Source organism: Ursus maritimus, unplaced genomic scaffold (assembly GCF_017311325.1).
Source record: "Ursus maritimus isolate PB19 unplaced genomic scaffold, ASM1731132v1 scaffold_32, whole genome shotgun sequence".
NCBI lineage: Eukaryota > Metazoa > Chordata > Mammalia > Carnivora > Ursidae > Ursus > Ursus maritimus.
Genome location: NW_024425786.1, coordinates 18,143,347 through 18,167,969, shown reverse-complemented (window position 1 = coordinate 18,167,969; position 24,623 = coordinate 18,143,347). Strand labels below are relative to the sequence as shown.

Sequence of the window (24,623 nt, the reverse complement as noted above, 5' to 3'; positions counted from 1 at the left end):
GTCAAAGATTCCCTTTTAACTTTTTTTTTTTTAATCCGAGCGAGTGTGAGCACATCCCAGGGCCTTACAATCATGACCCGAGTCGAAGGCAGTCACTTAACCTACTCAGCCACCCAGGTGTCCCTACGCTTAACTTCTTTATGTTGCCATTTTACCGTCTACAAAGCAACTCCAAGTTTCCTCAAGTCACTTTGCTCTGCTAAATCTAAAGTGCAAAAATGACTTACTTGTCACTGAACACGCACAACCTAAGACGGAGGCTGCTCCAGTCCTTCCTTAGCCCTCCTTCCTTCCTTCCCTCCCTTCCTGGAATGTGCCAGGCTCCTTCGGCCTCTCGGGCTGTAAACAGGTACCGCTCTGCTTGAAGTGTCCGGCTGGCTTTGGCCTGTCTACCACGTATGTTCCAATCACACCGTACACTCTCCCTTCATAGCACTGATCACATTCATATTAAAATGAAGACGGTAGAAGAATTTCACCACCTTTTATTTCCCTTGCCCAACCCTCACTGTGCCAAAGGTGCCAAGGGGGTAAAAACATAGGCTTAACTGTAAGATTTAAAAAAAAAAAAAAAAAAAAGGTGGGTTCCTGCAGTATTGACACGGTTAAGTAAAAGTGAGTGGCCAACGTTTTTAAATTTAGAAATTTATTCTGTTTAATCCACAAGCTTTATATAGCTTTAGTTTAAAAAACAAAAACAAAAACAACAACAACAAAAAAACAAAAACAGTGAAAACAAGACACTAATTCAAAGTCTGGGCCCTTCCAGCCTTCCAAATACGAGAGCTCTGAAAGTTGTATATACCAATTGGAAGAACAAGACAAAATTATGAATGGAGCCATGACATTTCATAAAACAAACTTATATAACTGAAGGATCCTTCCTGGGACTAGTTAATTGCCTTTACAAAAAAAACAACAGAATAGAATGAAATTCCAGTGTTCCAAATCAACTTGTTACACATCAGTATAAACCCACAGTGTCCTGGCAAACAACGTGCTTTCATTTTCCATCTCGTCCTAGAGCTCGAATCCTGATTCATTTCAGCAGAGACTCCACAGGCAACAGGAAAGATTGTGGCATTAAAATATTCATGTATACTTTTGTGGTAGTTCAACAGTGGTCTTATTTCTGGGCAAGCTTGCAAACCATACAAGGTTGGAAGCATCATAACTTAAATGGGTGCTAAGACTCAAATGAGAAAAAATAAAGAAAAAAAAAAGAAAAAGAAAGGAAAACCTCTGGGAATAGCCAAGGCCTTTAAAGAAACCATAAGAATGCCAACGATATTGAAACCCCCTTTTTTAAAAAGGGGATTTTTTTTTTTGGCTTAAAATATTTCACTCTAAATGAATTGATGTCAGCTGTCAATGAAAGAATGTCACTAATACACTGTGGACACCTTTTGCAATGTAAATCCATGCCCTTTTTTTTACATGGTGAACTTCAACCTAGCAATTATTACAACAAATGTTATAGTCTAAAGCTCAAACACATTTTAGCAATTTTGAAATTGAATTGCGTACAAACCAAATAAAATGTACATCGTGACACACATTCCCGCCTAAGACTGTGGGGACACTTGAGCCTTCCGCATCGACCTCAGCGCCTTTTCGCGCAGGTGCTTTTCTAAGTCGTCGAGGTTGTCTTCGGGCTCGCTTTCGGTCTCCTAAAACCAGAGGGGTCACACTGGTGAGTCCTGAGACCCTGGCGAAGAGGTGCAGGGTGCAGGGCAGAACCACATGGCGGCGGCTGCACAACTCTATGAATACACTAAAAACCCCTCAATCACATACTTTCTTTCCTCTTTTTTTTTTTTCATTTATCTTTAAGTAATCTCTACACCCAACATGGGGCTCGAACTCACAACCTTGAGATCAAGAGTTGCGTGCTCTACTGAGCCAGCCAGGCACCCCTGAATCACACACTTTCAAGAGGTGAATGGCAGGTTAATTATATCTCAAAAAAGTTATTTTTAAAAATCTACATTAAGCTATTGGCAGCCACTCATATTCTCCTCCTTAGTCTTGGCAAATTCCCGTTCCTGGCAGATCATCAAGACGATGACAGACCAGGAGAGCTAACGAACAGCCGAGCAGCCACTACTGTAAAACCACCTTTAGCTCCTCCTCGACATCAAAGGACTCAGTGAACCGCAGGAAGCGCAGTGCAAGGCACACGTACCTTCTTAGGCTCGGGCTCTGCCTCCGGTTCCTCCTGTGCTGATGTGGTCGTGGGGGCCGTGGGGGCCGTGGGGGCGACGGCTGCTGCGGCGGCTGCCGCCACGGCCTTTTCCTTCTTGTGTTTTTTGTGCTTCTTGTGCTTCTTATCCTTTTTGTGTTTCTTGTCCTTCTTTTTCTTCTTTTTCTTTCCACCTCCTTCTGGGTCTGAGTTCTAGAAATCCAGAAAAATCACAATAAAATCAATCAGATTAAAATGCTGTCCAATCAACCATTCATTTTCTCAAGGGAATAACTGAATGGACAAATCTAAGGATTTCCTAAGGCTTCAGGGGGAGAAAAAGGCCCGAGGGCAATCCGTGCCAAGGGAAGTATGCTGAGATGAAAACCACACCGCAAGCAAAGATGCTCCTCGCAGGTCTGGAGAGTCAGAATGGACCTGGAAGGAATGTATTCTTTATGATTTTCCCCAACTAACTGCATATGAAGCCACGTTTCCCAACCACAAGCTGCCAGTTGGGTGTCCAGGATCCAGAGCCACCTCCCACATAAGGAAAGCAGCCCATGCAAAAGAAGGCAATGTCTCTGAACTCAGCGAAGCCCGAGGTGAATTCTGGCTCCTGAACCCGTTTCACCATGTGACCTCAGACAAATCACTGGACTTTTTCTTAGCCCCTCTGTCAACCTAAATAAAACAAAGCTGTTGTGAGAATTAAGCGTGTCTCTCTGTAAACTGCCCACAAACGAGCCTAACGGGAAGCAGGCTTTCAGTAAGCACAGCTAGTATTCTAAACACATGCTTGTGTGAATGCCACATCTCCAGCCCCTGCAGGACTTCTCCTAGCTCTAGAATGGACGGTGTTTGCTCCTTAATGCTTACGGCCGACCCTTGAATGACATGCGGCTTAGAGGCACCAACTCCCCATGCAGTTGAAAATCTGCATATAACTTTTGACTTTCCCCAAAATTAACTACTAACAGCCCAGGTAGAGCAGAAGCTTTATGAGTAACATAAACAGTCAGCGAGCACAGATTTTGGATGTTACATATATTCTATACTGTATTCTTACAATAAAGGGAGCTAGAGAAAAGAAAATGTTACTAAGAGGGGCGCCTGGGTGGCACAGCGGTTAAGCGTCTGCCTTCGGCTCAGGGCGTGATCCCGGCATTGTGGGATCGAGCCCCACATCAGGCTCTTCCGCTATGAGCCTGCTTCTTCCTCTCCCACTCCCCCTGCTTGTGTTCCCTCTCTCGCTGGCTGTCTCTGTCTCTATCGAATAAATAAATAAATAAAATCTTAAAAAAAAAAAAAAAAAAAAAGAAAATGTTACTAAGAAAAGTATAAGAAGAAGAAAACACATTTACAGTGCTGTGCTGTATTCATCAAAGACCCCCACGTCTATGTGGCCCTGCTCCGTGCTGTTCAAGAGTCCGACTGTTTATACCAAAATCATGCAAAGGGCAAGTTCTGCAAGTGAATCCCACTGGTAATCTTCAAATTTCACATTTCTAAGCAGTTACTTAAAATTCCTCAATCCATTCAGTTAGTTTTTAAGTAATTCAGGCAAACCTACTGATGAGATGGACCTCTAACCACTGACTTTATACAAGAAACCTATTCGAAATCAGATTAATGACTCACAGAGGGGAAAATACAGTTTAAACTCCAATACTTTAATATCCCAATGACACTTAAACTTGACAAGGTTAAAAAACAAGTGTTACTCGTTATGCAGCTTACCAGAGATAATATATAGGACAATACCATACTTTCCACCTCAGCTAGTATTTCACATGTGCCAAGGTTCATTTATTATAGAAATAATGTATTTCTACTGTGGGAAAAAGGGCACTACACATCAAGAAAAATAAAGATTACTCATCCTTTCCCCTTCTAACATATAACCACTGTTAACATTTGGTACCTGCTTTGTGGTATTTTTTTCCTTTATAAAAATGGAATCGTACTAACACGCATGATCTAATTTTGCAAGTTTTATTTTGTGATCTCAAGTATCCCCAAATGTGTCAAACTCTATAGAAAACAGCAGAAAATACTAAGCTATTTTCCCCCCAGATAACAGAATCATGGGTAACTTTTTCTTTTCTGTTATTCTAGATTTTCTATAGAGGCCAATCTTACCCACCCAGATCATAGGATCCAACAGGACCGGACGTGGTGTCAGTTAGCGGGTGGCTAGGACATGAAGCATGGACTGTGGTGCAGCCACCAGCCCTGAATTTCATGCTTCCTTGAGGCCAGCTGAACTACAGAAAACAGTGCGGCTCTGAGCCACAAAAAAGCAAAAACGTGTCTTTGCTTCCACGTGACCACATACAATTTGAAAGGGTGTCCAAAACAGGGCAAACACGTACCCTTGCTGGAGATGGGCTTGGTGTTGGGCTTTTAGCCTTTTTGACCGGTACCGCTGGTGACCAGTTGGTAGAGGGGGACTGGGACTGGACAGGAGATTGAGGTGCTGGGGGTTTTTTAGCTGCTGGCTCAGGAGATCCTGAGACAGATCGGGAGGATGAGACCCTCCTTACAGACTGAGGGCTTGGTGAGGCAGCCCTAGAAACAGAAAGAAAGAACAAAACACTTAGTATCCAAGAGCAAAGGTCTTTTTAAGAGAAAATAACCTACCACCATTATATAACCAGGTCACAAACTTTAAATATTTTACCACTTAGTTGATTCTACAAACACACACATATCAAATTTGTATCGTCTAAGTCTCCTGGAGAGCAGTTTAAGCCCCATAATCCTCTATGCGTTCTGTTAACACTTCTTCCTATCTGAAATTAATAATGCCAATTCCTTGTACTTAAGATGGCTTCTATCAGTCTTACATGAATATGCAAGAAATGTTCTCTGCATTACTTCAGAATTCAGTTTTGGAAGCACATCCCCCAATAAACCTGATTCCCCTAAGAACCAAGTATAGAGTCCATGGCATTTAGTTTACGCCATAAGGAACTATTCTGAAAACAGAAAACGGATCTGTGAATAGTACCTTTAAGCTGTCTTAAAAGCCTGTATTCCCAGCTTATTCTTTTCTGCAATTTCTCAGTAAAGGGGGGAAAAAAGCTTCCAAACATAAAGAACTATGCAAGTTAGTGTTCCTAACCAAGAAAGCATAAAATATTTTTACTTTTTTGTCTTTTTGGGTTCCGGAGTCCTGGAGACTCTCCTAATGGGCCTAGTACTTGGAGAAGGGGACTGCCTTCTTTGGGGTGATGATGATGCCCCTCTTCGAACAGGTGGAGGACTTGAGGAGGTTTGAGGAGCTCGAGGCCGTGGTGAGGGCGAATGCCTTTTGTTTGGTTGTGGTGACCGGGGCTCCCGGGTAGACCGGCTCGGGGAAGACCCTTTCCTATGCTTTGATGATAATGAAGGCGAACGTCTCTTGGTGACCGGGGAGCTTCTTTGTTTGGGAGGTGGAGAATGGGAGACCCGCCGCTTTGGTGGTGGAGATGGTGACGCCCTTCGTTTAGGAGGGGGAGGGGGAGAAGCCGTTCTTCTCTTTGGAGGCGGAGAAGGAGAGTATCTCCTCTGTATCGGTGGAGAGTATCTTCTTGGGGAAGGTGAGCGCCGGCGGGGGGGAGGAGAAGGAGTCCTAGGAAAAATACACCATTAAGCTGAAAGGTCCAAAAGAGTAAGGCAACAGAATGCACAGAAAACTAACCAAAAGTTACGGCAATACTGCAGTTAGGCACCAGGCAAAGACAGCACATTTTTAACTGGAAATGCTATGCCTTCATCCTCATTTAAAGGAGAAGAAATCACTTAGTGGCTTTGTTTATCCTAGATAACCAGAAAACAGGACATTTTGCTTACTGGAGAAATCCAAAGTTTCCAGAATGAATTCAAGTTTGTCAAAAGTCATTTAACATAATCCATATGGAACCAATTTGATGGGTTTTTTTGAGAAGAGAATCTTGCATAAACTGTGAACACCCATTATGATTAGGTACGAGAGCTAGGTAGCTGTGTTAGCAGGACTCTACCATGGGCAACTCAGGAAGTCTGTGCTTTAAAAGAGCTCTCCTGGGAGTGCCTGGGTGGCTCAGTCAGTTAAGCGTTCTGCCTTCAGCTCAGGTCATGATCTCAAGGTCCTGGGATCGAGCCCCCTGTGGGGATGCCTGCTCAGCAGGGAGTTCACTTCTCACGCACCCTCCCCCGCCCCTGCTCTCTCTCAAATAAATAAAATAAAACAACGTAACATAAAATAAAATAGTTCTATGTGGTGCTCTCTTGAAGTAGCATTTGGACTTGGTAAGAGTTCACCTCCACACGTTTTAAAAGATATCTCTACACCCATCCCACCCTGCCAAGTTGAGACTTGGATTTTGCGTCTTAAAAAAACCACCTTTCAGTTGAAGTCTACCTACTAGGCAGAATGCATTCCTGTGGAAGTCCAAGCTGGCCTTCCGCTCAATGCTCAATGCCTATACAATCTTAACGTGCCTCTTAGAAATTCGACCTGAACACAACATTCAGTTCCAACTGCCTAATTTGCTCCTGAAATGTTCAGACCTTAAGCTCAAAATATTTTCCAGCCTAGAATCAGCTTTACAATAGACTACTTTTTGGACAACACGGTAGTGTGCACCTCCATTTCCTCACCTGAAAAATGGACACAATACCACCTACTGAGCAAGGTCATCTCAAGGACTACAGATTAAGTATATAAAGCACCTACAGCACTTAACCTGGCATATAATAGGCACTCGATACTGCTCGGTACTGTATTTCAGCAATGTCCTTACAAATCTTTCCCCCTACCTTTTATTTTGAAATCACTTTCGATTTATAGAACAAAAAAAATAGTAGAGATCTGCCACTAACAGCTTCAATAAACAAAAGTGATGAAACTATGAAATTAGCCACAGCTCTAAGGCAGAATTAACTAAAACACAACCCCGGTTTCCCACTAATGTCTCTTTTCTGTTCCAGGTTCTAAAAACCAGAATTCTACATTATATTTAGTTATCATGGATCCTTAATTCCTGCCAACATGTGACTATTCCTTTGTCTTCCATGACTGCCATTTTTATTTATCTGTAAGATTTTATTTCAAAGAGCGTGCACAAGCACAAGGTGGGGGGAGGGCAGAGGGAGAAGCAGGGAGCCCAATGTGGGGCTCGATCCCAGGAGCATGGGATCATGACCTGAGCTGAAGACAGACACCCAACTGACCGAGCCTATGACTGCCATTTTTAAAGCGTACTAGTTAGTTACACCTTGTAGAATAGCCTTCAATTTGGGTTTGTTTAATATTTCCTAATAAATCAGACTGAGGTTCTGTATAACTGATAAGGATACCAGATAAGGTATCTGGGAATTCTATGCCAATATGTACTACTGACTGTTGACTGATTCCTTAGTTAAGGAGGTATCTGCTAGAATTCTTCACTGTAAAGTTAGTATTTTTCCCTTTATGATCACTAAGTAGAGTGACTTCCCCTTTTAACATCTTTGTTGACATACGATTCACATACCATAAATTTTAAAGGGTACATTTCAATAGTTTAAAGTATATTCAGTTGTATAACCATTACAACACTCCCCATGCCCAGCCCACCCTAGGCACCACAAATCTACTTTTATCTCTATAGATCTGGGTGTTCTGGACTTTTCATATTAACAGAATCACATAATATGTGGTGTACTGCAACTGGCTGAGCAATGCCACTCTGGTAAGATATTCTGATCATAAAGTTGCTTCAATTAGCTCTAACTAGCATATCTAATAAAATACCTTCGTCGTGGTGGCGGCGTGGGAGACCTGCGCCTACGAGGAGGAGGGGCAGGAGAAGGAGAACGTCGCCTTCTGGTGGGTGGTGGGGAGGGACTCCTCCTCCGTCTACTACCACTAAATCACCAAAAAAACCCCCCAAAAAACAAAAAAACAGGTGATTTGGAGTTAACATTTATAATTAAGTGATCCAGATGACATAGTTTCAAATCATCATTAACCCAGAGTGCAACCAACTATTCCTCAGTGCAATGTTTTTCAAACCACCTGTCAAGACCATCAGTCCAGATTCTGGCTGAGAAGCAGCATTTTTAGAAAATCAGAGTATATTACTTGTGGGAATGGTGAATTTTGTTTTGTAAAATTTTTGTTTCAGTATATAAATATGCAGTCTCGGTCATGATACAGAAATTAACACGACACGGGCTGAAAAAATTTTGAAAACACTGCCTTACAACATTGTTTTTCAATTGGGATGCACATCACAATTACCTAGGAAGCCTATCGAGTTCGTTCACCAGGTCCGGACTATGGTCTAGCTGGTGTGTGAGGAAAAGGCTCTCAGGTGATTCTGATTCCTTGTTAGGAATTTTTTTTTATTTTTTTAATTTTTGATTTTAAATTTAACATGGAAAAATTTCCATGTTCTAATTCAGAAATTTAAAATTTTAATAGCCACTAGTGGCTTAAGGCCCCAAATCTGGGTGTCACTGTTCTAAATTCTCCATTTTTAAAAAGCTATTTCCACTATTCAGGAGTTGCTTACTACTAACTAAAAACACTATCCCAAAAACAAAGGATTAAAAGTTGAGCACTAAAGCTATCACTGGGAGCAACATGGTTGAAATATAGATAATCATATAAAACCCTAATTCTGAGCTCTGTTACACACTTAACCAACACAAATGAAAAATACAATTATATCAACTGGACTAACTCATAGCAGTCTCCGAAAAGATATATTAAAACATACTCCAAGACAATTTACCACCTTTTGGCTAAGTTTGCATATACAGCGTATCCATACTATTTAAAGCTTTCCATTTCTTGACCAGCATAGGATTACGGCCTCCTATGAATCTGGAAATATTTTCTAAAGTTTATTAGTCTTGATTCCCCCTTTAAAACTAAGGAGAGCTCTGTTACTAATAGAACAAATTCTGAAATTCATTATTAAATTTAGTACTTATTTAATTTTCAATTCCAATTTGTTTATGCTTTGTGGGAACTAAGACTTCACTTGGAACAGATCTAAAATAAACTACAAGAGGCAATCTCTGAAGACAGATAAGCTCTGGATGAAACGAAATGTAGACAGGAACTACTAACTATAAGAAAATACAGTAAAGAAGAAGCCATTTTACTAGCAGGGTTAATCGGAGAATTACAGGACCCAGAGAGACAGGATAACCACAGTATTGATTCAAGATTTCAAATAGGAAAAGACATTTGCGTTTTGACTTAAAAAGGAGAAAAAAGAAAGTTTATAGGTGCAAACTAAGAGGATGAAGTGATGCAAGGCAGAACTCCCAATGTTATCAATAAATACAATCGCAGGAAGTGGCTATTACTATTGATGATGTGGCTTCTTTTTAAAAATAGTCTGTAAAATCTAATCAGAAATTCTCACTAAAAAATTGGATTCAGATTAGAACCTATTATGATAAACTAATGACCTCAGGTATTTATTTTGTGCCTCATCTTCACTGGTAAAACGAAAGGCTGAGAGTAGCCAAAAGGTCCCGTTCAGTGGTGACCTTCAATGTCCTGTTCCTATATGCGAAAATAACCAGAAAGAGTAAGTAAAACCGTAACTAAACTTGTATTAACTTAAGGAACTGCTAGAAAAATTTGATAATCACTTAAAACTGGAGTCTTGACTCCACATGGCTCCATGATCTGAAGGCTACAGAATGTCTACCTGAGCTGAGAGGGCACACGTTTCAAGGGTCAAAACAAAAAACTACTTCGAGATCAATCTATTTCAATTTTTCCATATGTGCTTAAAAAAATGTGACATAAAGCCCAGGTTCAATATATTTCTAAGAGGTCAAGTTTGTTCGCTGTATTCTTCAAAATTCTAAATGCTTAATATATTTCATCTGCTTAATCTAATAACAAACTAGGCATTTTCTAGTTACTCTGAATAATGCCAAGCTAAGCCTTCAACTGTGTAGAAATTGTTGGGCAGTGAAGTTCCCCCACCAAATTGTGTGAGAACCAGTTTCAGTAGGCCTCAGTGTGACGCAGCCCTCTAGTATGTCGAAACGCAAGTTATTTATCAGAAGGAACCAGCTTGCTATCTCTGCAGCAATGTCTCAGAACAACCACTTCACTAGCCCTGTTGGTAACGAAGACAAGAAGCCGTAGATGTGACAACTACCTTTTTATTTTTGTGTGTGTGTGATAACTTCCTTTTTACACTATGATCAATATACCTTTTATCCTTTAAGGAGCATTCGATCCCAAAGATAAGCGTTTCAAAGCACGGAAAATATTATTTTTTCGAAGTTTAAAGTTTACTTATGAAATACTCCAAACCAGGCTGTATGTCCCCTTTCAAAAATATAATAAATACTGAGGCATGGTTCCAAATAATTCTTTCTGTCTCTAAATCCTACACATCTGATAGCAATTTCCAGAATCATTAAAACCGGAGGCCTTTTTAAAGAGGATAAACAAAAACATCCTGGAGTAGGGTAGTGAACATCAGTGTTGATAAATCACTTTCCACTAAGAAAGTAGTTCCATAATGGGGGGGAGGGGGTGTCCGTGAGGGGGAAGAAATCTTACCACTAACCTGATTTTGTAAAGCAACTTTTTAGCTGCTATACTAGCAATTTCACAGAAGTCAGGGATAATTATAGTTGGGAACAGAATACCTTGGCATCTGAATTCATCTTTTTTAAAGGTTTTTATTTATTTATTTATTTTTTTAAAGATTTTATTTATTTATTTGACAGAGATAGAGACAGCCAGCGAAAGAGGGAACACAAGCAGGGGGAGTGGGAGAGGAAGAAGCAGGCTCATAGCGGAGGAGCCTGATGTGGGGCTCGATCCCATAATGCTGGGATCACGCCCTGAGCCGAAGGCAGACGCTTAACCGCTGTGCCACCCAGGCGCCCCTAAAGGTTTTTATTTTTTATTGCCAAATATTCCACAACACAAATACGCAACTTCGCTCCATCACGAACACTGCTGACTAGTTCCAAAGAATCTTTCCGAGAGAATTCTTACTAATTAGTGACTACCTAAAACAACACAGCTTCAAAAAGTGAGCTATAAAGAGGTCAATATGGTAATTTCAGAAAGGATACTCAGAAATTTAGCAGCAGCTAAGACCCCCCACTGCCAAAAGCAGAAGACTAATGAAGACAGTATAATGGTATAATGTCAACAGCACAGGTCTAACATCAGGCTTTGTCACTTTATACCCTGAAGAAATTCATTTTAGTACTTCTGGGCCTGTTTTCTCATTTATGAGATAGGCCTGAATTAAGAGATTTCTATTTATGATTAAGCTCTAAAACGTTAGTTTTATAGTCACAGACACCTGATCAAAAAGGCTCAATGGGGATAAGCAACCGACCTGCCTACTGCAGAGGACCCTGAACAGGGCCAGAGCCCTCATGTTCATCTTTAATCTTTTTAAAGTCTTTCCCAAGTTTTGCTTGCTTTCCTGAAAGCAACCACAAAGGTCCTCCCCACTAAATCTAAGGAGCTATAATTATCCTAGCTCTTGGAAAATATCCAGGTACTACAACTGCACAAAAATCTAAGCTCAAATGGTACTCTAAAATGAACACTGTGTACAAGTTTATCATTAATTTGATATGCAAAGAAATATAACCAACTAAAACAACTAGGGACCTTCTCCACAGCCATCCCCACTGTATGCACAGGGATGGGAGCAGGTTACCGAAATAGCAGCTCATGTCACTAAACTCTGACATGTAGCCACATGTACAAATTAGCGGCTAACCAACCTTTTAGTCACTGGCGATTGCCATCGCTTTCCCATTTGCATCCTGAGAGCAGTGGAGAAAAACAAAGGTCAAGAATTCCATTCACCAAATTATTTACTTCAATGGAGTTAAGTATCACTAATGGCAATGTATTTTTTTTAATATGTACTTTTTAAAAATATTCAAAGATATTCAGAAGTTAATGCTACGGTTTCACTTGTCTAGTCATGCATACATAGGACATGGTGGTACAAAGCTCACCAAGATCTCACTAATAGTGATAACCACCAAATAAAGCAAAGAAAATGTCCCCAACCCCCCCAAATCTGACCATCTCCTTCTGTGAGTCCTTGAAATGCAGGAATTATTTCTAAAATAAGCCTGTAGCCCACCCCTTAAGTTAGAAGTTTCATCACAACCACAGAACACCAGTGAAGGCTACTGAAAGAAAGACATTACCGAGGGGAAGTCTCTTTCTGGCGCTTTCGAGGTGATGGAGAGGCACTCCGGGAAGGGGAATGTCTCCGCCGCCTGCCTACCTCACCATTCTTCACGTGGGACCTCTTGGGTCGCTCATCTTCTGAGGAAGAAGAGGAGCCAGAATCTATAATTACACAATAAACAAAAATTACATTACATCTGTGCTTAAAAGAGTCTGCCCATATTTTCTGAATCTAAGCAGATGGGAGTGTCCAAATTAGCAAGTTAAGCCCACTTATGCAAGCATGTATACAAGCCATCAGTTCTAAACAAAGGTTATTACCCATATATGGTCAATGACTTAAAAGCCAAGCATAAATACACATCATTATTATATAATTAAGTTATATAAATCATCCCCATGGCACACTCCATAGGATACAACTGTCCCTTAAGAATCCAGTGATTTTCCAAATAACTAACCCCCAAAGCATCTCAAGCCAAGTACCTGATGCTTGTTACTCTAAGCACTTGTAAAACTACTGAAAGTCCTATTAGGGTCTGAATAACTTCTTTCCACATCCCTAGCATTTATCACACAAACAAAAAAAATGTATGTGACAGGCCTTTCCCTATAGACCTGGTAGCCAACGTCTGCGACTGCAAAAACAAGAACGTCAATCGTTTGCACGTGGTTTCCTTAATTTAAAATAACTAATAATTGTTCCCAAATATCAAAACTTAAATTTAAAACAAAGTCCCGGGGCACCTGTGTGGCTTAGTCACTTAAGTGTCCGACTCTTGATTTCGGCTCAAGTCACTCAGGGTCTTGAGACTGAGCCCTGTGTCGGGCTCTGCACTGGGAATGGAGCCTACTAAAAATTCTCTCTCCCTCTCCCCCTTCCCCACGCTCTCTCTCTCTCTCTCTCCACCTCTCTTAAAAAAAAAAAAAAAAAAGAAAACAAAGTCCCAAGTATCAAAAACACCCAAGACCTATATGCATTTTTAAGGTTTCCTATGATTAACTTCATGTTTAAAGAGCTGCAAAAGCTCTGTGGGCTTTTAACGGACTTACTGCAGCTGTGGGGTGCTTTGGTCTCTATTTTGTAAATGAAAAGCAAAGGTAGCACACTTAGACTTGGTCACAAATACCCACGAAGCTAATAAAACTACTTATTATTAACTAAATAATACATATTATTTATTTTACAAATGTAAAGTACACAAAACCTAGAAACAACCTAAACGTCCAAGTACGTGACTGGCTCGATAAATTATAGTACATTAATTATTACAGTAAAAGGTTTTGGCTATTTAAAAAATTAGATCCAAGAACAGGGAAGGATATCTAGATACAGTAAGTTAAAAAGGGAGGCAACATAAAGTTTGGGCTTATGCAGGTTTTTTGGTGTTTTCTGTTAATGCCTTTTTAAACCACAGATCCTTATACACAGCACAGAAATTTTCTGAAGATAAGCTTTTGGGAGTAAGACTAGGGATTGGGAAAAGAATTACACTTTTCCAAATTTTATACCCCTGTCTGTTTTACTATTGTACTGCAAAGATCTACTGTTTATAACAATTTAAAAGAAAAATAAGTTTTAAGAAAGGACTTAAAACCAAAAACCAGAAGTAATACTTCCTCCCCTTGAAGAGATTTCTGCATAGGCACATATTTCTCCTAAGTGCACTCACTACAGGATGGAGATTTGTATTTCAAGTATTTTTCATGAGGATACACAGAAAACAGTTGAATCCATATCCGTACCAGATGAGGACTGCTGGTTCTGTCGTCTGTACTGACGTCTCTGCTGCACAGAATCTGCCGCAGCCATTTTGCCACCTTTATCTTCTTCTGAAAGATGGATGCATTTAGAAAGTGTTCCTTTAGTTACGCACACAGAACATAAAACATACTTGAATTGGAAAATGGTCTCTTTAACTTCTATCTCACTGGGTCAAGCAATACTATATATGTAGATTTTTTTTCTTACAAAAAAAAAAGAGCTTTAAAATACCAATTTAAATGCTGACTTTATACTCTGTCCACCAAATGTAATCAAAATTTATTTACTATAGGTCAAGCTACGTGCTAAGGACTTTATAGGCATTATTTCAGTTAATCATCAAAAACCTACAGGATGGTACTGTTATCTGCATTTCAGAGGAAAGAAGTGAGGGTCAGATAAATTAAGTAATTAAACAAAAAGCAGTTAAGTAGTGAAGCTGGGGATTCAAAGCAGGTTGGTCTCACTTCAGAGCCGTAGCTCTTAAGTCATATCCTATAATTAAACTTTAACCAGAGGGGATAACGAAATGTGCAAAAAAATCTAGTTCAGTTTAACACACACACAGAAAAAAACCAACCCACAAAAACTTACCCGATTCAGATAACTCTACTTTTCTAGGCTTAGGTGCTGGTGAAGGGGACTCTCTTTTCTCAGTACCTTTATGTTTTGTCACTAAAAAGAGTAAGAAAAAAAAATACATACATGGGAAAGCAAAACAAGACAACAACAAACAAAGCCACACAGGACAGTCTTAATGGTACAACAGGTGTGACTATTCTTATAAAGAATTTGATAATTAAATAATAAATTATATAATAATTTATTTTTAATTTTTTTAAATTTATATAATAAATTATATATTATTTTTTTAATTTATATAATTTTTAATTTATATAATAAATTTAAATTATTTTTTTAATTTATATAATAAATTAAATAATAAATCAATACTTTCATAATAAATTAAATGTTTGGCGAAGAGACTTGAAAAGCTCTATAATGATTTTTGAATCTGAATATTCTCTCAAAAGAAATGCCAGTTAAGAGAAACTGAGTCGCAGCAGAAGCTCTGTGTAGGAGATACGTGTAACATTCAATTCAGTAAACCTCTGGGCACTACCCCATAACCTAAAAATACACACACGCAACTAGAGAGGCCTCATCAGCACGACAGCTTCCAAACACTCAAGTATACCTGGGTTCAGAAAAGTTAAAAACTGATAAAATGGTTAAGAAATAAGATCTGATGAAATCTTCACAGAAAGAGATTTGTTCCGGAGAAGAGGAATGAGTTAGCCACCAAGAGACTAAAGATTCTTTATGTACCAATACAACCTTCATAGTAACATGAGAGGTTTAAACTACGCAGAACAAAGTAAACCCTCACAACAGGAAAAATAAATACTAAGGCTGAAGGATTCTTTGCTAGCTTAAAGGGGGGGGGGGGGGGCAGCAGCGCTGAAATATACCTAAGGTAGTAGGAGAGCTGTGAGCACCTTATGAATTAGTCAACGTCTCTTTTCCAAGTTGCGTGGGAAATTATGGCAACTGTCTTTTGTATGCCTGCTGTATTATTAAGCAGCGCTAATAAGCACTGTTGCTAGTATTACCTCCCATTTTACAGGAGGGGAAATCTGAGGCTTAAAAAGAAGTTATTAACTTCAACTAAAGTCACATAAATAATTAAAGTGAATTAGGATCTGAACCCAAGACTCTATTTCTAGAGCACAGCCTTTAATTTCCACCAATTAACCAGCTCTATTTATAGTATCTATCCAGTGCTTCAACTAAAATGAAAAGTATATACAAACAGAACCATCGATCTTACCACAGATTAACCTGAAACATCATCTGAGACCATGCTGTTAAGAACTAAATTTGAAGACAGTATGATCCCCTGAGGATCCTTATTTATGTTTTGTTTGATTAAAACAATTACCATGGGATGTTGACCCAGAATGTAGATACATTTCTTTTAACACGCTCATACTCAGAATCTGTAAAGGCTTATTCTAAGGGGCAGTAACTTACACAGCTAGTGATCTAAAACAGAAATCTCATCTTTGCTAAAGTAGTCAAACTGAAGAATTTACAATATTTTTTTAAAGATTTTTTTTTTAAGATTTAAGAGAGCATACGTGAGATCAAGCAAGGAGGGAGGGGAGAGGCAGAGAGAGAGAGAATCACAAGCAGACTCCCTGCTGAGCACGGAGCCCAATACAGGGCTTGATCTCACGACCCTGAGATCATGACCTGAGCCAAAATCAAGGAGTCGGATGCTTAACTGACTGAGCCACCAGGTGCCCTTTTTATTTTTTTAAACCATGATACTTTCTGAATAACCTGCATTTTTTTAGATTCTACCTAATAAGAAAGTGTTTTTGACAAAGCACTGGATTTGGTTAAAAAACGGTTAAAACCTAATTAGTTATCATGAAATATGGCAGCAAAAATGCATTTAAAACTTGTACTTTAACAAATTCAAAGAAATAAAATACAATTACTTTTATACTTTTAAGGATTTGAGGCTATTTTTCTGGTCAGTCTTCTCTAAAGTGTCAGTTAATGTTTAATTCTTGAAAAGTTATTAGAGGCATCCAGTTATCTATAAACCCCAAATGGTCAAGTTATCACCTAAGAGAACTGGGTTCCAAAACGTGTTTGGAAGACGCCTAAATGTCAGAATGCATTTTCCTCTAAGACACATTAAAAATGTGGCTGTGTTTGCAAGACAGTTGACAAATGCCAACTGAATAAACACAACTGAACTAGAACATACATATTTTTTCCCACAGAAATATGTATTTGCAATTTTATCTTGATCCAATCTCTCACGAATGGCTTCCTGTCAAAATATCCACACCACTAGAACGAGTATCTATTTATATACCCCTATGCTGGTTTATGATGATTGATTGAATCGTAGTATTAACAGTTAATGTTTCATCTGAATATTATCTGGATTTTATAGTTTATTGTGTTAATGTTTTATTTTTAGTATTCAAGGGACAAAATCATTCTAGCATAAAGTCAGAAATCTTCTAAGTCAAATGAAAAACCAGAATTTTAAATTTACTTCAGCAGTCCTATTAATTATTAATCTCCCAGACTTGTCCAAACGATCACTTGTAAAGATAAGTCACGGTTACCAGAACTGGTGAAATAATCATTGTCTACAGAATACAATTTATAGGGTTAAACAGACCCCATCCTAAAATTACAATAGGTTTAAACTCTCTGTAAATATACTTCATTAAATATCCCACTGATTTCAAAGCAATACTTTATGTACTAAGATAATGCCAATTTAATTAACAGGCCACTGATTACAAAATGCTTCCTGAAGATCCTTTCAGATGAGAATGTACAGTCCAAAATTATTTACCTCTAAATTCCCCCAAATACTTTCCCTGCATCCTTCCTATACCATTTGCCCAATATTAAAAGTCCTGCCTGGTAACTACCACATGAAATATACAAATTAAGTCTATTACACTTCAATGGTGTCGCTGATCTTATTAGCTGTGGTGTACTGTAAAAAGAAATCTCTGAAATCCTATCACCAGGTACAGAAACTGAAGAACTGGACCCTGCCCTGCATCTCCCACCTCTAGCCATCAAAACAAGCATTCTGGGGCAGGAAAGTTGGGCAAAGTATACATTTTTCTACTGGGAAATGAAAACCCAAATTTTAGTCCTGACTGCCTGACCTTGAACAAATCACTTAACCTAAGGACTGGTTTCTTGATGACAATCTCTAAAGTCTGTTCTACCTCTGAAATTTCACCACACAGGACCGGGATCATTTTACTGTAAAATGTTATTTCCAAGCAGTCAGAGCCAAATTCAGCTTCAGTAAACACAAGGCAGTCTCTGACTGTATTGCCCAGTGTGTCTCTTTGGCTATGTTTTGTTTGGACATGGAAGACCTGTCCCAGAATCCATAGGAATATAACCACTTCTTTGTCTTCCACCATGACTTATTTCTCTCCTATGTGCATATCCACTGACTTTTTTTTTTTTTTTTTTTTTTTTTTGGAAAGCAGTGGCCCACTCCCCTTGAGAATGTATCAAAACCCAAGAGGTTGGTGCCTCGGTAGACTCTGAAAAAAGTTAATTCTTAGCAACCCATTTTAACAAAGATTCAGCCCTCCCGTTCAGATACTTTTATTACTCTTGGCTATAATGTAAATAGAAAAATCCTAACTTGATGTGTTTTTTGCAAAGTAACAGGTGGGAACTTTCATATTTTTTCACTAGAGAGCTTTCTGGCTCCAGATGAAAAAAAAAAAATTCAGAAATACAAACACTTCACAGAAAAAGAAAAAATTGGTTAGGACAATGGGCATCAGATTTGGACACGGTGGCTGGAAACTACTGAAACTGTCCTAATCTTTTTTTTTTTTTTTTTTTTAAAGATTTTATTTATTTATTCGACAGAGAGAGACAGCCAGCGAGAGAGGGAACACAAGCAGGGGGAGTGGGAGAGGAAGAAGCAGGCTCACAGCGGAAGAGCCTGATGTGGGGCTCGATCCCGCAACGCCAGGATCACACCCTGAGCCGAAGGCAGACGCTTAACCGCTGTGCCACCCAGGCGCCCCTAAACTGTCCTAATCTTGAACAAAACGTAGTATGGAACATGAGGTTACAAAAATAAGTGACCCTAAGGCCCCCTCCCATACTTAAATTAAGTCTGAACCTGGGAAGACCCAAATGAGTCTATTCTAATCCAGCTGTCTGTCTAGGTGTAAAGAGCGAATGCAACAAAAATGACCACATATTTAATTATACAGTCACCAAATTAAAATAATTTACATATTATTCTTTACAGATTAGCATTAGCTGCCAGTTTCCCCGTCACTCTGATGGCTTGTCTATACCTCAATAGTCCAAACTTTGATCATCCCCATTTTCTTTTTCTAACCTGAAAATTTAGATGTGATCAGAGCAAGCCCAGTATAGATCAACCTACAGACTGCTTCTCAAAAATCAGTTACTATAGCAGCTTTTAGGATTTCCCCTCCCCCACTACTCACCCTTCAGGCTATCATCTCAGCCCCAAACACCAGAGGCCCAAGGCGATCCTACTGCTTTTCTCCTTGTGTGTTTATGCTAAAGAACAGACCCCGATACATCACAAGCTTCACTCAGGCTAATACAGCAGTCTACTTGCCTGGCAGGATCACAGATCATAAATTCCTCAGATCAATCTGCAGAATAAACCAAGGACGACACTCAGAAGAACCCTGCCTAGAGCCTAAATTAAAAAACAAATCAGCTTTTAAGAAGACACCGTGTTCTTCCCTAGGCAGCACAATGTGGCCAAGAAAAAATTAAAACAGAATATGAAGTCCTCAAATAAGATATCAAACAAAAAAATCTTCAGGGGGAAAAAAGTTAACTGGTCTCATAGTAATAAAATGATCCCTTATCAAGACAAGGCAAACTTTGGTAAGTTACCCCAACTCAGCCCCCGGCTGGTATTGCATTTTTCTACCTACTCGATGCCAGAGGGCAACTGCTAAAAACAAAACACATTTACCCGTGAACTCTACTCTATTTCAACAAACGCCAAGAACTTAAAGCAGGAAAGAAAAGGTGACAAGCAAATTTACAAACAATATCACACACACACATTTTACCCAGCTACTCCACGCTTTGAAGGGGGAGGGGCAGCAACAACTGACTGGGCACTTTGTAGCCAAATGAAGAATGAACAAACTGTTTTTTATGCGTCTGATTTTTACCTTTACCTGAAGTTCTCCCTGGAGAGACAGAAACACGACTTTTTCTTGTACGGTTTGACTGCTGGGGTGTTGGGGAATGACGAGTTTTTGGCGGTGGAGTTGCTGGAGGTGATGGCCTGTGCCTTCGCCTGGGAGGACTTGCTGAAGGAGATAACCTACGAGTTTTTCGAGGGGGGCTGGATGTCCTCTTAGGCGGCTTCTTTGGCGGTGACCGGGAACGAGACGAAGAGGATGATGAGCTACTTCCAGACAAGGAGGCTGATGAACGCCTTCTTCTGTGGAATGAAGTATTCGCATTCATTAACTGCATACTTGCCAAGAACGACCTTACAGGTATGTACAGTTTACACAAAAATACAGCTATTTTTATCCAACTTTTGAGTTTATGTAGCTAAGCACATAAATAAGTCTTAAAAAAATGGGAAACAAAACCACAACCTAGGACAGGAAACAGCTAGTTCTGACACTAAATGTGAATAACTTATTCTGATAAGTGCTTCTGTTTGAGGTGTCTTTCCAGTTACACAATATGTCACGATGAGTGCTATAATATGGTAACTAACCAGTCTCTTTCTTCCTTAGGAAAATCATCACTGTTTGGAGTTTGCGTACAAAATTTGGGTGGCAAAGTATTTTCCACTTAATAGCACAACGTCAAACAACCTTTAGGTCGCATTTAAAAAAAAAAAAAAGATGTGCAGCAGGGTTAGGAATTCATTTAGCTACATAAACTTAGAAGCAGGGGCCTCTCGAATTCTGCGGCAAAATTTGTGGTAAGTTCTGTTGCAATTATGTGTACCTGCAGAATTCACCTTTGGCGGAAGAATTCCTGAGAACCTGAAAAAAAGAAACCCTACCTTAAGTGTGAGATAAAAACTGGCTGAAAGGGAATCTTACACAATCTGCAAAATATTTTGACTGCTAAATGGCTCAGTAAGCACAATTAAAACACGCTATTTGCAAAACTCCAATATAAGAAATAGCTGTTTCCACTAATCTTGTACTAGAAAGCACCAGCATTACTTTTCTCCTAAAAAAAAATAACCAATTTTAGAAAAGTGTGATGCCTAAATCTACTGACCATTTACACCATTCGTCTCATTTGTCAGTAGTAACACCAAGTCTATCGTTTTTAGCGGTAATCATAAAAATGGTTCATTATATCACAACCCTCTCCCCACACATTTTCTTTTGAAAAAATACGGGACTCGGAAAAACCTGACTGCAGAAAGAAAAATCACGGAGCTTATTATCTCCCCTCTCTCTATCCAAGTAGATTCATATCCCTACAAAAATCTTAAAAGACTCAGAACAGAAAATTCTGTGCTAAGGATAATCTGAAGCACATCATCACATCTCCTTTCAAGAAGTAAAGAAGGCGCAAAACTCTGCTACCAGTGCACCAGGCCTCTACTTTGGGCAGATTTAGCAACATCTTTTTGTTAAAAGGGATACATCCAAACGGTTTACCTCATGCCAATTTTAAAATGATTTTTAAGAAAAGAACATTGGTACCGATAGGGTTACTCTTATGTCTAATCTCTTCAAAAACACCTAGACATCAAACTGCTAAAAATGGCTATATCCATGGGATGGGACTACGGGTAACTTTCCCTTTGTTATTTGCTTGAAATTTTATAAACAGTCACTTCTGTAATGAGAAAAAAACATTTAAAACAAAAATATAATTGCAAATAGGTTATTTTAATATTGGTAAAAGTAGCTTACTGGCTGTGGTCATCTGCTTTTCGGAAGCCAGTGATAATTAAAAACCAAAGGAAGAGGGAAGGTGGCAAATTCCCTTATTCCTAGGAGATCTCGGGGTCTAAAAGGGTAAGTTAACACGAAGTACCAGTAAAATGGTCAATCTGTCCTTCCCCCGCCCCAAGGCACTAGCATTGCGTTTCGTTGCAAATTAAACCTCAAACGAGAGGCTCTTTAGAAGGCATCACCTAGAATCACTCACTAGCTCTTTATTCCAGGGGAACAAACTAATTCAAATATCAACCTGAAGAAATGTGGTGCACTTTCATGTACTGACACTTCCAGATTAAAGAAGAAAAAAGAAAAGAAAGAGAAAAAAAGGAAAGGAAAGGAAAAAGAACAAGAAAAAAAAAAAAGCCCTTACCGTCTCACTGGAGATCTACTCCTTCTATGCCTGGGTGGAGGCGGCATTCGTCTTGGCGGGGTTCTTCTTCGAGGAGATGGCCGCCTTCTCGGACTTGGCCTCCTTCTAGGTGAGTACGATCTGCCATAACAAACAGAATTAGGGCCTGAATAAACAAGAGCAAGGAATGAATTCCTTGACACAGCTTTCTCAACAGCTATATTTTAAAAATGAACTTCAAGGCATACAATTTTCCATTTATGTAGAGATTTTTATGGTGCACAAAAATGTCCTCAAATTCTCTCTGTAGGTCCAAAGAATAGCATTTGTACTAAATGCTTTCTACTGCTCTGAAATTATTTATCTAATTCTACCCAGAAAGTAGCATATAGGGGCATGCTGGGTGGCTCAGCCGTTAAGCATCTGCCTTCGGCTCAGGTCATGATGCCGGGGTCCTGGGGATCGAGCCCCGCATCGGGCTCCCTGCTCGGCAGGAAGCCTGCTTCTCCCTCTCACACTCCCCTTGCTTGTATTCCCTCTCCCACTTCTCTGTCAAATAAATAAATACAATCTTTAAAAAAAAAAGTAAGTAGCCTGTAAAACTCAAGGTCTAGATCGGTCCTGAAGCCACGGCTCACCTTGACCGGGATCTATGACGCCGTCTAGGTCGAGTATGAGAAGGAGAGCGAGACCGTGTCCGGGATCTCGATTTGGAACGTGACCGAGATCTTGGTCGGGTCTTCTCCTTCTCCTTTTCTTTTTTGGAATTTTTCTCCGGAGAAGGTTCTTTAGGCTCTGGTACAGGTTCGGGTTTGGGAACTTTCAGGATGTCACTGTAGAAACAAAAAGCTTATTTTTTCCCTTCTGCAGCTCAGACTCCTAACTCACAATACAATGATGTAATAAAGTTATTTTTCTTTTTAAAGTGTTTTCAAAATCCATGAAGACTTCCCCTTAGCTCCAAAAAGATATATACACATTAGTGAAAGTTAAAAGTAGTTAACTAGCAATTCTAACCACATACATTCTTAAGAATACAAAGTTGTCCACAGCACTGGGAAAAAAACAATTTACAATATATAAAATATCTGAAACAGTACAACCAACCGATAGCAGTGGTCACCTTTAGGGCCTTTTACTTAAACTCTCCTGCAGAATTGGAATCTTTTCAACAAGCTGATTTTATGATTAAAAAAAAGGGGGGGGGAATAACCAAGTAATTTTGTATTTGTAACTCAGAGTTATTCTATTAGTCAGTTAATACTAGCCTAAAGCTGTGATATTTATAAATGAATTTTTATATACTTGCCTAGTAGAAGTGGCCTCTTGTACTGAAGGTTCTTTTACTTTCACTGATGGTTCTGGGAGCTCTGGAGTTTTTTCCTTCTTTTCTGGAGCAGGGGAAGGACTCCGGCTCTTGGTTCTGTGACGGGGAGATCGAGAATGACTGCGCTTTCTCTCTCTCCTGACAGGGGAAGATCGTCTTCTAGGGGAAGGAGATCTGGATTTGCGTCTAGGATAAAAGTAATTTTTTTCAGGTTTTTGAATCATGTGGATTGGGAGAGAGGGTCAAAGGGCAAAGTGAGAATCTTTTTAATTACACCACTGCTGTTTATACCTGAGAAATTCCTTGTGAAAATAAGGTATCCTGTCATATTTACTTAACAGGGGAAGGGCCAAAAGAAAACCAGAAAGGCAAGCAAACAAGGGTAACAGTACTCTCCGGTATACCAGTTTTAAGAGGAAAGCATTGACCTAGGACTCTAGATTTAGATTCTTAATCATTCCCAGAGACGAGGACACCAAAGACCAACTTTTCAGAGGAAGAGAACGCTTGAAAGTAAAGAGATATTCCGTAATAATAACTCAAGCCCAACGAAACAGTTTAGATGCAGACAGATCCCACCACAGAGTCTGTCAGGTAGTCTAGATATTCCAGAAAAATGACTAGGGGAATTGAAGTAATATGCTCTTTGGAAGAGAAGAGAAATATGTCAAACCTACACAGCCTTTTTGAAAAAGGAGAAGCCCCCTTTCCTTTACAATAATGGTTTCCCTAACTTGAAGTAAAACAGCCGATCTGGTTCATCAACAGCTAAGTAGTTATCACTGTGATGTGCTTAACTCTAGAAACAGTACGCTTCCCTGATAAGGAGGTTTTCATACCAAATATACTAATTAAAATGAACAAATTTTCTCCTCCCTTTACTAAGTCCAACAGATTCATGAAAAAATTAGCAGAACTCTAAAAATGAAAAGCCTAGTAGAATTCTCACCTTTCACCACAAATACAGTAGAAGCTGAGTCGTAGGTTTAAAAATGGGAACCTAACCATAGTCTCATTGGAAAGAAGAAGAAAACAAATAAATGATCTGTTTTGGGTTCAAGACAACAATCTAAGAAAAGCAGAACAGGGAATTAGGTAAGTATATGAATGGCTAATGGGCACAGATTTCTAATAAAAAGGACAGAAAAGAGTTGGAGCAGATTAAAATAATTTAATGCCATATTTAAACAAATGCAATAGAGAAGGCCAAGTCTCGATTTTGATTTAGGAATTAAGAATTGTATAATTCACCAAGACTTTAGAGACAATTATTATAGTCAAATGATCTGTCTCAAACAAAACAAATATTTTAGGCCAGAGACAAGAC

The 24,623-nt window shown here is 39.3% G+C and overlaps 1 protein-coding gene across 17 annotated transcripts in view; it reads right to left on the bottom strand.

Moving 5' to 3' along the window:
* Positions 1–634: 634 nt before the first annotated feature.
* SRRM1 (serine and arginine repetitive matrix 1) overlaps positions 635–24,623 on the bottom strand; it is a 32,994-nt gene continuing 9,005 nt past the window's right edge. For 4 of the 17 annotated variants that reach the window (XM_040618985.1, XM_040618984.1, XM_040618989.1 and 1 more), the window contains exons 6-18: positions 23,279–23,482; positions 22,608–22,802; positions 21,991–22,110; positions 19,863–20,137; positions 14,707–14,787; positions 14,094–14,180; positions 12,365–12,509; positions 11,927–11,968; positions 7,944–8,057; positions 5,334–5,798; positions 4,558–4,753; positions 2,186–2,395; positions 635–1,670 (exon numbers count right to left, since the gene is read on the bottom strand). In XM_040618985.1, coding sequence (XP_040474919.1) covers positions 1,566–1,670; positions 2,186–2,395; positions 4,558–4,753; positions 5,334–5,798; positions 7,944–8,057; positions 11,927–11,968; positions 12,365–12,509; positions 14,094–14,180; positions 14,707–14,787; positions 19,863–20,137; positions 21,991–22,110; positions 22,608–22,802; positions 23,279–23,482 — 2,239 coding nt within the window. In that variant the 3' untranslated portion in view covers positions 635–1,565. The remainder of the gene's footprint in view (positions 1,671–2,185; positions 2,396–4,557; positions 4,754–5,333; positions 5,799–7,943; positions 8,058–11,926; positions 11,969–12,364; positions 12,510–14,093; positions 14,181–14,706; positions 14,788–19,862; positions 20,138–21,990; positions 22,111–22,607; positions 22,803–23,278; positions 23,483–24,623) is intronic. The other 13 variants (XM_040618986.1, XM_040618990.1, XM_040618987.1 and 10 more) reach the window with 8 other exon arrangements.